Source organism: Alosa pseudoharengus, unplaced genomic scaffold, assembly GCF_046254945.1.
Source record: "Alosa pseudoharengus isolate Yale_2024_CS ecotype anadromous, Long Island Sound unplaced genomic scaffold, YU_APseudo_1.1 YU_APseudo_1.1_scf_13, whole genome shotgun sequence".
Classification (NCBI taxonomy): domain Eukaryota; kingdom Metazoa; phylum Chordata; class Actinopteri; order Clupeiformes; family Clupeidae; genus Alosa; species Alosa pseudoharengus.
In genome coordinates this window covers 11,313,203-11,328,202 of record NW_027468598.1, presented here as the reverse complement: position 1 = coordinate 11,328,202, position 15,000 = coordinate 11,313,203, and the positions used below count along the sequence as shown (strand labels likewise).

Genomic DNA, 15,000 nt, shown 5'->3' with positions numbered 1-15,000 from the left:
TTAACGGCTCTCGCTGAGTGTCAGCGCAATAATATTGGGGGAAAAGATGTGGAAGGAGAGAGGGGGTAAAAAAATACATGGCAGCTATTACAAGCACTAATTGCTTAAATGGACAGTCAAAGTGCAAGGTTTAAAAAACGCCAACTGCCTCCGAGCTCTTACTTAGCACTAGCCTCTAATGAGAATTCCAAGGGTGATGGCTCATCCCTCCCTCTCTCTCTCTCTCTCTCTCTTTTTTTTTTTCTCTCTCTCTCTCTCTCTTTTCTCTCTCTCTCTCCCTTGCTCCCTCTCTGACCATATTTCTTTCCAATATTATAATTGCTTTCATGAATCGACTTGAGCGTTGTTTTTGGAGCTCGTTAGGAAATCTCTAATTTATTGGAGTTAGTGAGGCACTTGCTTGACCCCGTTTCCCTTGCAAAACACACAGCAGAGGGCTATCTTGGTACTGAACTCTGGCAGCTAACTGTCTGGTATGGGTCTTTATGTGACATAATGAGCCAGAGGTAGGTGTGTGTGTGTGTGTGTGTGTGTGTGTGTGTATGTGTATAAATAAGTATATATACTCTTTTGATCCCCTGAGGGAAATTTGGTCTCTGCATTTATCCCAATCCGTGAATTAGTGAAACAACTCAGCACACAGTGAACACACAGTGAGGTGAAGCACACACTAATCCCGGCGCAGTGAGCTGCCTGCAACAACATTGGCTCTCGGGGAGCAGTGAGGGGTTAGGTGCCTTGCTCAAGGGCACTTCAGCCGTGCCTACTGGTCGGGGTTCGAACCGGCAACCCTCCGGTTACAAGTCCAAAGCACTAACCAGTTGTGTGTGTGTGTGTGTGTGTGTGTGTGTGTGTGTGTGTGTGTGTGTGTGTGTGTGTGTGTGTGTGTGTGTGTGTGTGTGTGTGTGTGTGTGTGTGTGTGTGTGTGTGTGTGTGTGTGTGTGTGTGTGTGTGTGTGTGTGTGTGTGTGTGTGTGTGTGTGTGTGTGTGTGTCAGATTGTTGGGGAAGCTCGTCACAGTACTGGTCAGCATGAGCTATTCAGCTGACCTTGACAAGTAAATGGGCGACGAGAGGCTGGATTTAGTGGTGAGTAATGTGGTGACTACTTACTAGTGTTTGACTTTGTGTGTGTGCGCGTGTGCATCAGGTGCGTACGTTGGCCCGCACCGATGAGGCTCGTGGACTGCTGTGGCTGATGGAGGAGGAGGCCGTGCTGCCCGGCGGCTCAGAGGAGACGCTGCTGGATAGACTCTTCAGCTACTACGGCTCCTCAGAGGGAGACGGCAAAGGTCAGAGGTCAACCACACACACACACACTCACACACTCCTCATCGTAAGTCTGACACTTATATATCTCCATCTTGACCATTGATACCAGTCTAAAGTACATTATGCACAGTGTCCTCACTTGGTATTCTCAACACCCACTGACAGTGTCAGCTGGAAAGTACTATGAAAAATGGTAACGCTGTGGTGTTAATTACAGAGTAAAAACATTATTGCAACACAAGGGAACAGCAATTAAAACAACACCAAAAGCAAATATAGAGCCTCGCTCTACAATCTTTGCTCAAAACGACAACAACAGTAAACACACAATCACAAGTTACGTTTTTCATGGCACAATGTACAGACTGTTGCAATTTTAGCATTTCATTATGATTGGATAACAGACGACTCTGCATGTTGGTCATCCTTAGGTAACACCCTCCTCCTGAAGAGCGACAAGCCGCATCACTTCCTGCTTGGCCACGGGCACGGCACGGACTGGGTGGAGTACAATATGCAGGGCTGGCTGTGCCACGCCAAGCAGAACCCGGCCTCCCAGAATGCTGCAACCCTGCTGCAGGACTCCCAGAAGTAAGCCACCGGCACCTCAGAGAAGCCTTAGTGCTCATGTCCTTGAGAGGGTTGTTATGAGCTATATGCGCTGAATGCGTGTTTGAGAGATGGTAGTGGAGGCATACTGGAATGCTCAGTGACGTTCAGTGTTAAAATGGTTTAGTGGCGTGCTGTTAGAATCTTTTCCACATCAAAAGATGGCTTTCCACATGCTGAACATTCCTTGTGCACATTTTTGTTTTTCATTTTTTGCATTGCTCTCACAAACTCTTAATCGACCTTGTCTGTGTTTCTATGTGCCCCCGCTTGTTTTTCTATCAGTTATGCAGTTTGATGAAGAGCAGTAATGCCTTCACATTAGTGGCACACTGATTAAGTATGGAGTTACACAGTAACTTTTTCAGTGGCTTTTGATTCATGTAATGGTTTATGAAAAGGCTTTTTATACTCAGTCTCTCTCTCTCTCTCTCTCTCTCTCTCTCTCTCTCTCTTTCTCTCTCTCTCTCTCTCCCTAATTATCCTCCCTCCCTCCGTCTGTTTCTCTGTCTCGCACTCTATCTCCCACTCTGTCTTTTTTTATCCTTCTCTCTCTTTCTCTCTCTCTCTCTCTCTCTCTCCCCCCCTCTCTCTCTCTCTCTCTTCCCCTCTCTCTCCCTCCACCCCCGCAGGAAGAACATCAGTGGCCTGTTTATGGGTCGCTCTGGCGGGGCCACGGTGCTGTCGGGCTCCATCGCTGGCCTGGAGGGCGGCTCCCAGCTGGCCCTGCGCCGCGCCACCAGCATGAGGAAGACCTTCACCACCGGCATGGCCGCCGTCAAGAAGAAGTCCCTCTGCATCCAGATCAAGCTTCAAGTGGTAGGCCTCGGACACGTCCCCTCAAACTAGAACACCGCATAGTGGACACTGTTTGATTGTTTGTGTGTGTGTGTGTCTGTGGTGTTTTATTTAGCCGTTTAGAGCACCTTCAATCTCAAAAATAGCTTCTTTTTTTGCAAGATCGTCACTCTTGGGAGGAAGTCATCTTATTCTGAGGTTGCTTATTATAGAATCTTTTTGTTTTAAAATTGTACTTGTTGTCTGTTACCTATTTTCACTTCAGAAAGGTCTGTCACATTTGTAAACAAATGTAAGCAATCATCATCATCGCCATTGTGTCTGTTCTCTGCCTCTCTAGGATGCGCTGATTGACACAGTGAGGAGGTCCAGGGTGCACTTTGTCCACTGCCTGCTGCCCAAAGCGGACGCCCTGAGCGGGGACCTGAAGCTGGTCGGGGGCCCGTCGCCCCGCGGCAGTGAGTCCGAGGCCCACGGCGAGAGCTGCGACACGGGCCTGATGCAGCTGGACGTCGGCCTTCTGAGAGCGCAGCTCCGGGGCTCCAAGTTGCTGGACGCCCTGAGGATCTACAGGCAAGGTACAGCGCAAGGAGAGACAGGCGGCCATTAGCTATAATCATAATAATGATGCTGTAGCAATAACATCCGCACATTAACAGAGCGCGAGGCGTGTGAGAGAGCGTCCACTGCTGCGGCAGGTCCACTCGAGATGTGTAATGAAGTGTAAAAGGCTCTATTCAGTGCACAGAACAAGTGTCCTTGATTGTAAAGGCAGCTGTGGATTAATTTTGCCAAGTGCCCCTTTGTGGAGTGACTGAGGCCCAATCATCGGAGTAGGTGTCACTGTCACGGTCACTGTGGGAAAGTGGGTGTCAGGGTGCCAGAGTGACTGAGTGTTGGGCAGGCGTGTTTGTCACTCCGCGGAATTACACCACACAGCTGACCGTCCCTGTGTTTGTCCTCTCTCTCTCTCTCCCCTATCTTTCTCTTTACGTCTCTCTATCTCAATTTTCTCTCTCTCTCTCTCTCTCTCTCTGTCACCACAAGGTTACCCTGACCACCTGGTCTTCTCCGAGTTCCGCAGGCGCTTCGACGTCCTGGCCCCCCATCTGACCAAGAAGCACGGACGCAACTTCATTGTGACCGACGAGAAGCGAGTGAGTGTCATCCTTCCATTCCCCACCTTCTCTCCATCTCTCCCTCATCCATTCATCCCCTCATTCCCATCCTCCCTCCCTCTCTCCCTCTCTCCATCCCTCCCTCTCTCTCTCCATCTCTCTCTCTCTCTCTCCCTGTGGTGGAGCTGCCCCAGCTGTGTAATTGATTGTGGCTGTGTTGAGGGCTGAGGGGGCTGTTGTGCTGATTAATGGACTGAGCCACACGATCCCTCCTGCTCCATCCCAACACTGCCACCCAGTGACAGAGCCATAAAGCCCTCTTAATCAGGGGGTCAGGCACAGGCAGGCCTGCAGACTTCACACCCCGCATCCAGCTGCATCTGCAAGACGGGGGGAAAAAACACCCACCCTGCTTCAACCCCTTTTGTGTGGATCAATGAAAGCCTTGGGACTCACAAATTGGGTGGGTGGGGGGGGGGGTTTGTTTTGAAGCAGATTTATGAGAGGAATTAGCCGTATTGACTTAGCCACAGTTGACCTTTTCAAGTTTCTCTGTGCAGTTCTCTCCCCACAGTGCAAATGTGCTTAGCGGTGGCACATTCAGTGGGAGTGTACTGTATGCCAGGCCAGAGCAAAATGGTGATGAAAGGTGTACATGTACAGAATGAACTCTAAAGCATCACTAGAGAATTGAAATGAATAAGCATTTATACAGAAGTGTCTACCCAGCAGAAGAATTCTGCAAGAGAGTATGTTTATGTGGCAGTGGTTAATGCTCCCAGTGCATCAGGGTTATAGCAAATCTGAAGTGAAAATGTGTCTGGCTAAAGTCCTGCTAGATCGTGTGCTAGATAGTTAGAGAAAGATACTGGGGGAGGGAGAACAGGGAAACAGAAGTTAGAGTAAAGTATCTCCCCTGTCAGGCAGCGTGTTGGAGAGTTTCTTTGTGGGCTCGTCTCCGGACAGCGCCTACGTACTGTAGGGAGCTCCAGGAAAGCCAGACCATCTCCCAGCCCCTGAAGCAGCTGGGCTGGACCCGCTCACCTACCGGTCACCCACCTAGTGCCTCCTGCTCCAACCTTACAAGCCTCCCTCTCAGCACTGCTGCTGCCCTGTGCTGCTGCAATGTTTACAGCCCATCCTAAAACCTAAGGCTTGCAGCTGAACCTTAGCCGCCCATTTGGCCATTCGCCCATCTGTTGTGGGCCACAGGAGCGCTGGGTTTTACGAAGCCAGGTCCAGAAAGGGTAAGCACGGGGTCGGGCACATCTTTGGCGCACTGCCGTTAGAGCAGCCTGGCATTTCTATTCCCAGTTGGCGCTGCTGTGTTTGTCCCCTGAAATCCCCCAGCGCAGGTGAACTCGGCAAACAGGATGTCAGCAGATGCTGTTGCCATGGCGCCACGCACACACCCTTTGAGACTCTGTCGCCGTCTGTCCGTCTAAAATATCTGTCTGTTTGCCTCTCCGTTCATCCCTCTCTCTCTCTCCCCCTTCCATCCCTCCATCTGTCTCCTGCCTTTATCTCATCATCACTCTTTATCCCTTCATCTGCCTGCGTGTCTGTCCATCAGCGAGTCCTCCTGACTGACCGATCCTTCTCGTCTGTTGCAGGCGGTGCAGGAGCTGCTGGAGTCCCTGGAGCTGGAGAAGAGCAGCTATCATATGGGACTGAGTCGGGTGAGTAAGCAAGGCCTCCGCCGGCTGGAACAGGACTGGGTCTCGTTAATCATCACCGCTCATGATGCGCCGCTCTACTGATTCAGCTTGTGTTCATTTTCATTGTTACATGCAGGTACTGCGCTCATCACTCCAAATAGCATTCTCGCAATCCACGCATCCCTACAGACTGCAGACATATAGACGTAGTCGATATTATTGATTTGGGTGTACGGTTGTAGTTTCTATATATATATATGGCAGTAATTTAACGAAATGTGGGGTGTCGTGGTTGGGAGTTTGTAGGAGACAGATGGTGTCATTTCCATTTAGATTGCACTGTGGCATTTCATGGTGATGCGTTCCGTGCTTAGAGTGACAGAGGACAGGGTTCGCTGAAGCGGCAATCCACTGGGCAGCACTGAGGGCAGGCCCCGACCAGGAGGCCAACTCATCTTCCCTCATTGCAAAACGGCTTTTGCTTCTTTTTTTTTTTTTTTCAAGGGCCAGCAGTCCCCACACACACACACACACACACACACACACTCACAAACACACACAAGCTTGTCATTCCTGTCGGTGGCTTGGAAGTGTGAGTTGGCAGCCCTCGTTGGCGAACCACTCGGAGCGATGGAGACAATTAAGCCCACCAGCCCTCCCATGCCTGCCTACCTCCAGAGCCCCACTACCGCCCCCTCCACCCCCCAGGACTTTCAGTGAGGCCTGGAGGGGTGGCAGTCACACTCTCCGGGCTTCCTCAAGCACCCCTCCACCCTCAGCCCCACCTCCCTCAGTTCCACAATTAAAGCCGAGTCTGCGCCTCTCTCTCTCTCTCTCTCTCTCTCTCTCTCTCTCACTCTCACTCTCTCTCTCTCTCTCTCTCGGTTGTTGTTGTTGTTGCCTTTTCTTCCTGCGCAGAGGAGCAATTGATTTTGGCAGCCGTCGGCTCACTTTTTTTTTCCCCCATTCGGAGCGCTCTCCACCTTGGCACAAGCCGATAAACCACAACAAACACTAATCAGCCGCAAACGCCGGCGCTTCGGGGGAAGAAGGGGGCTAGAATGAGCGAGAGAGCGCCAGTGGAACAACCGACTGATTAATAGTTGATAAGCCAAAGTTTGGTGGGGAAAAGATGCCGGGGCAAGGAAGGACAGCGGGTGATCGGACATGGCTGAGGAATCCCATGCAAATTCGAATGATTTTTGGAGATGCAAGTGTTTTTTTTAAGGGAGTTATGGGTCTTTTTAAATACATGTCGACAGATTGCCTGAGGCTTGTTGCAAATTAAAGCACAGTCAACTAGCCCTGCAGCCAGTAGAAACTTCAGAAAACTCTGATCGTTGACTGACCTTTGACCTGGGCTTTTGAAGTTGTGTCTGCCAAACACGCGTCGAATCGAGCGCTCTTATTGGTCGAGAGCCCTGCCCTTCGCTGACCCGACAGCCTCTGAACCCTGCGGTGTGTTCTGCGTCGGCCTCAGCCAGGAATGTTCCAGGCTCTCCGTAGCCATGGAGAGGGGGTGGGGGCACCCTACGACCCGTGGCGAGGGGACCTTTTCGACGCGGATGACTGGACCTGACCTTCTGCTCGGGGATGGCAGAACAAAGAAGCCCAATCTCGGCTGCGCCCACGCACCAGCAGCGTGTGATATGAATGCTGGAGGGCACGGCTGGTAATAAGAAAGTCCCACTCTCCTCTGCCTCACCAATGACACACACACACACACACACACACACACACACACACACACACACACACAGCACGCATGCTTGTACGCACACAACATCCACATTGCGGCGTGGTTTCATCATGAACTTGTCGAGCGTGGGCGATGGATCAGTGTTCTATCAGACTGGGGGGAAAAAAGTATTCACTTTCTCTCATTTTCTTTCTTTCTCCCTTTCTCTCTCTCTCTCTCTCTCTCTCTCTCTCTCTCTCTTTCTTTCTTTCTTTCTTTCTCTCTATCTCTCAGCTTCACAGAGATGATGTAATCTCTCCCCCAACCTGAGCTTGAAAGCGCCGCACTCGTTTTGCAGCGATCCTGCACGTCGTGTACCATACAAATATATTTTCACAGACACTCAGTTTTTCTAATCCATCCTCGAGGGGCAAGGAAGTGTGTGTGTGTGTGTGTGTGTGTGTGTGTGTGTGTGTGTGTGTGTGGGGGGGGGGGGGGGGGGGGGGGGTTGTGGAAGAAGAAATGAAATTGCTCACCTACTTTAAGAAGTGGCCTGCAGGCAAATGATTCCTGCAGCGGCTGGCTCTCCTGCTCTCCTGCCCAGCCCTGCACCCGGCGATCGGAAAAGGGCTGTAATTTGCTAAGTGCCGTGGACGAAATGGTCAGGGATATGTGAACGAGGCAAACATATATTTTTTTTTTAGTTAGTTAATTCATTTTTTTTATCCATTCTTCCCGCGGGCGACAGGGGTTGCCAGCGGTGCATCCATTGGTAGTGCCAGAGTTTCACCCTGGGTTGGATCAATACCGATTAAGCCGCGCTATGGATCGGGGAGTTTCGTAATGCTCGGTGGTGTTTTTCATTGCGGTCTGATCTGAGTTTTTTTTTGCGGGGGCTGTTCACATGAAAGCGGCCGCCAGTGGAGAGCGGTGATGTTCGGGCGGCAGCCTCGGCTCCCTTTGATGTGGGAGAGAGATCTCAACGCCGCCGCAGTGCACCGCGGCTGGGGATGAGGAGCCCAATCGCAACCCATCACCATCCTTCCATTAGCTCAGAAAGTCTTAGCACGGCGACAGCCACTGCCCCACTTTGCTTGTCGTTAACTCTCGGCTCCGAGCTCCCGACACATCGTTTTCACTCTCCGATGGCAAAGTTTCCAGTGTCAAACTCATCAACAGTGACATTTGGGATGGGCAAAAGGAGTGATGGCATGAGCCAACTGTCTAAAAAAAATCATTCTGGTTAGATAAGACAAAACAGAAGGTTCCCATAAGTGCTCTTTTTTCCCCTTTTACATAAACAAAACCTCCACTCTTTTCATCATTGAGGAACAAGCAATGCGGAACCTGTGAATGTGGTCTGTTGATACTGTATGTTCTGGCCTCAAAGTCCCAGTAGTCTTTGTAATTACAGTGGCTCCTTGGTTTTGTTTAGCTCTGCAAAAGCTAGTAGGGAAAGTCAGAGGTAGAAACAAATGGATTGAAAATTCTGTAATTTCGACACGCGTCAACACTTCTATTTACCACGGTTCAGGGCCCACAACTTCTTAAAATGCCACAGTGAGGAAACTCAGACAAGTGCAACTCTTGTTCACAACAAATGTGCATTGTAACCTTCAGGGGTGATGATTAGTGTGTGGTTTGAATTTTAACCCAAGTCAGGGTCAACGAATGTGACCGTTGTATATCTCTCTCTCTGTCTTTCTCTCTCTGTCTCTCTCTGTCTCTCTCTCTCTCTCTCTCTCTCTCTCTCTCTCTCTCAATCCTTCATCCCTCTCTCTCTCCCTCTCTCAGGTGTTCTTTAGGGCAGGGGTCCTGGCTAAGCTGGAGGAGCAGAGAGACATCCAGACCCGGCGGAACATCACCCTCTTCCAGGCGGCCTGCCGGGGCTACCTGGCCAGACAGTCCTTCAAGAAGCGCAAGGTGAGTCGGTATGCGCCGCACGCACCAACACACCCAACACGCCCACTCCCGACGCTCCTCGCCAGAGTCTCCGTTAGCATTTGCAATTCTAATGAAATACTTGAAATACTTCTTCCGCCGCTGTGTGTTTTGGTAGTGGGAAGATGCATTTCATTCTGCTCTGCCTCCGCGTTTTAATATTTATTTTCCTCTCCTGAGGTTATCCTTTAGCCTTTTTTCTTTTTTTGTTATTGAGCAGCTTAGTGTTCCTTTTTTGTCAGACGTCGTTACAAGGTTGTTGAGATGTGTGACGCACTCTCCAAAGTTCTAGCGGGCTGATCTCCATTTTGAGTGTTCCCTGCGAGCGTTCTCCTTTTCAGTGTTCACCCTGAATGTCCCGGAGTACAGTGCATCAGAATTTCATCATACCTCACCCCATCCCCCTCTATCTTCCACTATCTCTCTCTCTCTCTCTCTCTCTCTCTCTCTCTCTCTCTCTCTCTCTCTCTCTCTCTCTCTCTCTATCTCTATCACTTCACTATCTCTCTATCTCCCTCTCTGCCGGGTGTCCTGAGCGGGCCGATAGTGTTCAATCCGCTGCTCTCGTGGGATTTGCTGCCTCCGCTGGGTCCCCTCCATCAGGGCCCTATCGATTGCCCCGCCGCGCAAACGCTGCCCTCCACTCCCACCCCACCCCCCCACCCCCTGCCCTCACGCTCTGTCCATTATTTTTTTTTCCATTCTCCCCGCTCTCATTCTCTCAATCTCTGTCATTCTCTCTCTCTCTCTTTCTCTCTGCCTCTCTCTTATTTCCCTCTCTTTCTCCCTCTCTCTCTCCATTCTCTCTGCTCTTGACTTGTTTAACTTGCCCTATCCTGGCCCTCCCTGTCCCCGTGCTCTCCTCTCTCTGTTCTCTCTCTCTCCCCCTCTCTCTCTCTCTCTATCTGTCTAACTCTCCCTCTCTGTCCACTCTTTCCTGCACCCACCCACCCCACTGCCCCCTGTCCTCTGTCTCAGTGTTCACTGCCCCTCAGCTTTAGCACTGGTGTGCTGGGGGGGGGGGTTGAAGGCCTGGCCCGCCTATCGTGCCTGAGCTGGTTTGGAGCGGTTCCATTAGCGCTGGCAGTAGGACCGCGGCTAGCCTGCTTGAGGGTGAACTGGGCGGCAGCAGCCTGTGCAAGGACATCAGCAGCATGGCCACTCCCCAGTGAGCCGGAGCCAGGGTAAACATCTGCCCCAGAGCTGAATGGGGACTAACTGACCCGGCCTGAGGGTCCCTCTGATGCTCCAACTGTCGGCGTCACCAGAAGCTACCCAGCTTCTTTTTCTCTCTCGGACTCCAACCCGCGACTCTCTTCAACTCTCCCACTCGGCCCTGCGAAATACCTTTCTTCATGAGGGCTGCCGTTCCCAGCCTCTGCTTGGTTTTGACTGGAGATCCTGGAGGTTTTTAATCACTGGGAGCTTGTCACTGTGGTCGTAAGTACTGGAGATGGTGGCTGCTGCTGACTGATGTTCATGCAGGCTGCAGGGTTGGAGGAAGCAGAGGAAGGTGCTGAGTTTTTAAACAGGGCTGCTTCCCTCAGACGTGGCTAATGAAATGCCGTTTGGGTGTAAAAGTCGAAATCTCAGCCATGGCTCTAATGACATGTTTTTTCAAAGAGACTGGCTGATACGAAGCCCACAGCTTATTTAAGACCGTGTAGACCAGGGCCATGTAGTCAAGAAGAGCTTTTATGTATTAGCACATCAGGTTTCATAAGGGCAATCCCTGTGCATTTAAAATGTCAGCTTTTGAATTTCACTGCTTAGAAGTGAATAGTCAGAATTTCTACATCCTTCTTGGTTAAAAAAAGCCTAAATCTCAAGTCAAACTTCCAAACTTTCTAAGACTGTTATGTTGTTGAGAGGACCTTTTAGACTTTTAAATGGAAAAGGCCATCGGGTACTTTGGGTTCTTCTCTGCACTGGAATACTTGACAAGGCGAGTTTGCTGCACAGTGCTAAATGCTTTTGAGGCTGTTGAGCTGTAGAACTGGCATGTTCTTGTACCATTAGCAACGGCGTGTCACCTACACGTCATGCGGATGGTCTTTAAAGGTGACATCACTTTGGCACATTCAGAGCTTTCTCCTCGCATAGCTCAGGGACGGGTAGTGCGTCAAGTTTGTGTGTGTGTGTGTAAGTGTGTGTGTGTGTATGTGTGTGTGAGTGTGTTTCATGGGAAAGGGACATTGTTGTCTATTCAGAGGTTCTCTGAGCCTGGCAGGAACTGCTTCCTGATATTCTTTTAGATATGACTTCTGGCAGAATGTAAGATCAATTTCACCTCCTCGAGATTGATAGCGCTTGGGGTGGGCGGGTGGATTGAGGTGATGCAAGGGGGGTAAGACCATTTGTTGCTCTGTAAAGCCTGATCGAGAATGTGGCAGCCCCCGCAGTGGGGTGCTTTCAAAGCCTTTCCCCGCCCGAAAAAGTGGGCCTTGCCACAGGGGACGAGCAGAATAAAAGGAGCTTCCATGCCCACTTTGATGCTCCCAGCCACTGTCTCTCCCCTCTACACGCGCCTGTTTCAGTGACGACCGTCAGAAAGTGCGCCGTGCTGAAGTGGAGTTCCCTGGGAATATCCACCCCTGTGCCTGATCCCATGGCTTGTGTCTAATTAAATCATTTCCGAAAGGCAGAGACTCCTAGACTCTGCTACGCCAGCGAAAGAACAGGTGTGTTTGAGAACAAAGTGTGTGTGTGTGTGTGTGTGTGTGTGTGTGTGTGTGTGTGATTGTGTATGGAAACATCACTTCTTTTCATCACTTCTCCTCCCCCTAATGCAGTCCGCTGGGTGTTGGGTACATGCCATAATGCCAAACATGTACACCTGACCTGTGGCTATGACTGTCCATCACTTTCCCAAGCCTCCCTGAAACGCGCCACCTTGCCAGGCCCAAAAACAGGCTCCCCGGTCCATTGAGCCACCAGCCACCCCTCTGATGAGGCGCTCCTCTCCTCTCCTGCCTGCCTCTCCTTCCATTCTTTCCCCACAGAGTTGTTTTGGGTGGCTGTTTGCAACATTTGTCCGGGGCCAAAAGCGTTGCCAATGAGGTCTATTACATATGGCATGGCGAGCCATTACCGAGCGCCTCTGATTTTTGCGGAAGGCTAAGGCTCTCTCACGGCGTGACAAATTTCAATTGGAGCACGGGAGAGAAGCCATTGGAACAGAGAGGGAGAAAGAGAGAGCGCAACGCAAAACCCTGCTCGCTCGATGCTGGCGAATTGCGTTCTAATTGGGTTGCCGGATAATCTGCTGTTATTGGTGATGGCTGCGTAGCCAGAGCAGCATGTAAATCTTATAACGGGCTTTATCAGGCTGCCAAGTGGTATTGATGTTTGATTTAATTGCCCGCAAGAGCTCGCCTCCTGCCTCTCCCCCTCTCTAGGCTCGCGGAAGAGTCCAGACCTCTCTGGGTCTGCTCCAAGTCCACACTTCTCCACTCAAGCTTGCAAATCCATGCTTGATGGGCGTTTGTTTTCTTTTTTCGTGATTCACCGTTCATTTTGTTTCTTTCTCTCTCTCTCTCTTTTTTTTTCCTTTTATCTACCTGTTTGTCTGTTCCTGTGGTTTGAGAGACTCTGGAAGTGTCAGTTGTCGCCTCACTGCCGCCAGAGCTGCTGGGAACATTTAGTGCTTAGACCCGCTGCTATAAGAACTCTGTGTCCACGGCGGCAGGCGTGAAAGTGAGCGTTGTGAATGATTGGCCGCCTTTGTTAATGAGTGGATGTTTTGAGGGGGCGACAGAGAGAGGGAGAGAGAGGGAGAGCGGGGGATAGAAAGAGAGAGAGAGTGGGAGTAGAGTGATAAACCAGCACACACCCACCCCTCTGGCCAGGGAGAAGGGCATTGGCCATTGACAGAGGTCCCAGCCCTGGATGTTGAAAGGGCTCCATTGACACAGGCTCCTCTGGAGAGACTCCCCAGACCTGGGCCTCCCAGTCTCCCAGCACAGGGGTGCTATTGTCTGGCCAGGGCCCTGCCCCTTGTTGCCTGGCTGAGGTGTTGCACTGGAGGCGGGGAGAGTAGAGGGTACAGTAGGCAGGGGCTCAGACCTCTCAAAGGCTCCATGCTCCAGTCCCGTCCATGCTCCACGCTGTGAGTTGCCATAGCTCATCCACTGGTAGTCTCTTAGAAATTCTCTCTCTCTCTCTCTCTCTCTCTCTCTTTCACACACACACTTAGACACATACTGTAGAATCACATGATTGCAATGATTTGGTGTTAATCAGTCCATCTCTCTCTCTCTCTCTCCTGCATGCAGATCCAGGACCTGGCCATCCGCTGCATCCAGAAGAACATCCAGAAGAACCGCGGGGTGAAGGGCTGGCCCTGGTGGAAGCTCTTCACCACCGTGCGCCCGCTCATCCAGGTGCAGCTCAGCGAGGAGCAGATCCGCGGCAAAGACGTGAGTGCCAACCCAAGCCCTGTGCCATGGCCCTCTGCCAGCCCAGACAAGCCCCGCTCTGAGCTGGCAGCACTGTGCCAGTCTATTCCTGTCTGTCTGTCTTTGTCTGTGTCTGTGTCTGTCTGTCTGTCAGTCACACAGATGCTCACCGTCTCTGAGAAGGCCCAGTTATTCTGCTTTTCTCCCGTTCTCTCTCTGTCTCTCTGTCCCCCTCACTGTCAGCCTTTCCTGCCCTCCTTACTCCTCACTGTCTACGCCTGTCTGAAACACACCTTTGCATTCCTTTCACTTTCCCCCTCTTCTCTGTCTGTCTGTGTCTCTCTCTCTCTCTCTCTCTCTCTCTCTTTCTTTTTTTATCTCTTTCTCTCTCTCTCTCTCTCTCTCTCTCCTTTTCCGTGATGAAATAGGATGGGAATCGAGTCTCCTCTGGATGGAGGATTTTTTTTTTTTTTTAAATCTGCGCTTTGAAGCTTCCCGCCCTGTAGGGGGCGCCCTCATGAATTAACAGTTAGCACCTGGGGTCTCCGTTCCTGCTGAGCTGACCAGGCATCCAGGCCTTTGGTCGATATCTCTGGGGTAAATGTGTTGGGGTGGGGGGGGGCAGTTGGGGGTCAGAAGGGTGGGTAGTTACCTCTGTAGCCACGGCAACAGGGCTCCGTAGGGAGGGGAAGCGGCATAGAAGAGTCGGTGGGATCAAACGCAACGCTGCTTCACACGCCAGAGTGAATTAGCAAGTCAGCAGGAGTGTGTGTGTGTGTGTGTGTGTGTGTGTGTGTGTGCACGCGCACAGTTATCTTTACAGTTCATGTTTTTTTGAGCGTGTGTGTGATAGATTCGGCGAGTCTCTGTGTTTGTTTGTGTATGCTGATGTGTGTTTGGTAGTGTTTGCAGATACAGATGTGGGCATATGGAAATATATAGTGTGTGTGTGTGTGTGTGTGTGTGTGTGTGTGTGTGTGTGTGTGTGTGTGTGTGTGTGTGTGTGTGTGTGTGTGTGTGTGTGTGTGTGTGTGTGTGTGTGTGTGTGTTTTTGTGCTCATTCCGCACACGTCTGCTGGGCCACCTCCTGCTGAGCTTTGTGTAGTCGTGCAGTCAGCCGTGCTCCTCAGAGGGGGAAAAAGGGAGAGAGAGAGAAAGAGAGAGAGAGAGAGAAGGAAGAAAGAGAAAAGAAAGGGGTGCTGCTGCTGTTGCTGACGCTGCCTCCCAACAGCCTCTGCCTTTAAAAACAAACGCAAGGCAGCCGCTATCTCCTCTACTCAAATAGCCCGCAGAGCCAGAGCGAATTGCCTCGGCATCTGCTGGAGGAAAGTTGGAGGCTCAGAAAGTTTGGATTGGGTGGTGGGGTGGGGGCGAGGGGTGGGGGAGAGGGGTGGGGGCGGGCGACGGGGCAGCAGGGAGTCGAGCCTGAGGTGATGGAGGGAGGAGATGAGAGGGGAGAGATCCGGGAGAGGGAGAGTGATGGGCCCCAGACAGTTAGACATGTTCCTCAAGGTTAGATGCTTTCCTCTCT

General features: G+C 51.2%; 1 protein-coding gene across 7 annotated transcripts in view; it reads left to right on the top strand.

The window, feature by feature from the left end:
- The window catches only part of myo18ab (myosin XVIIIA b), a 113,777-nt gene that overhangs the window by 61,787 nt on the left and 36,990 nt on the right, over positions 1–15,000 (top strand). For all 7 annotated transcript variants that reach the window (XM_076282123.1, XM_076282122.1, XM_076282117.1 and 4 more), the window contains 8 exons: positions 1,149–1,290; positions 1,702–1,861; positions 2,512–2,698; positions 3,018–3,255; positions 3,725–3,834; positions 5,409–5,474; positions 8,926–9,054; positions 13,347–13,490. In XM_076282123.1, coding sequence (XP_076138238.1) covers positions 1,149–1,290; positions 1,702–1,861; positions 2,512–2,698; positions 3,018–3,255; positions 3,725–3,834; positions 5,409–5,474; positions 8,926–9,054; positions 13,347–13,490 — 1,176 coding nt within the window. The remainder of the gene's footprint in view (positions 1–1,148; positions 1,291–1,701; positions 1,862–2,511; positions 2,699–3,017; positions 3,256–3,724; positions 3,835–5,408; positions 5,475–8,925; positions 9,055–13,346; positions 13,491–15,000) is intronic.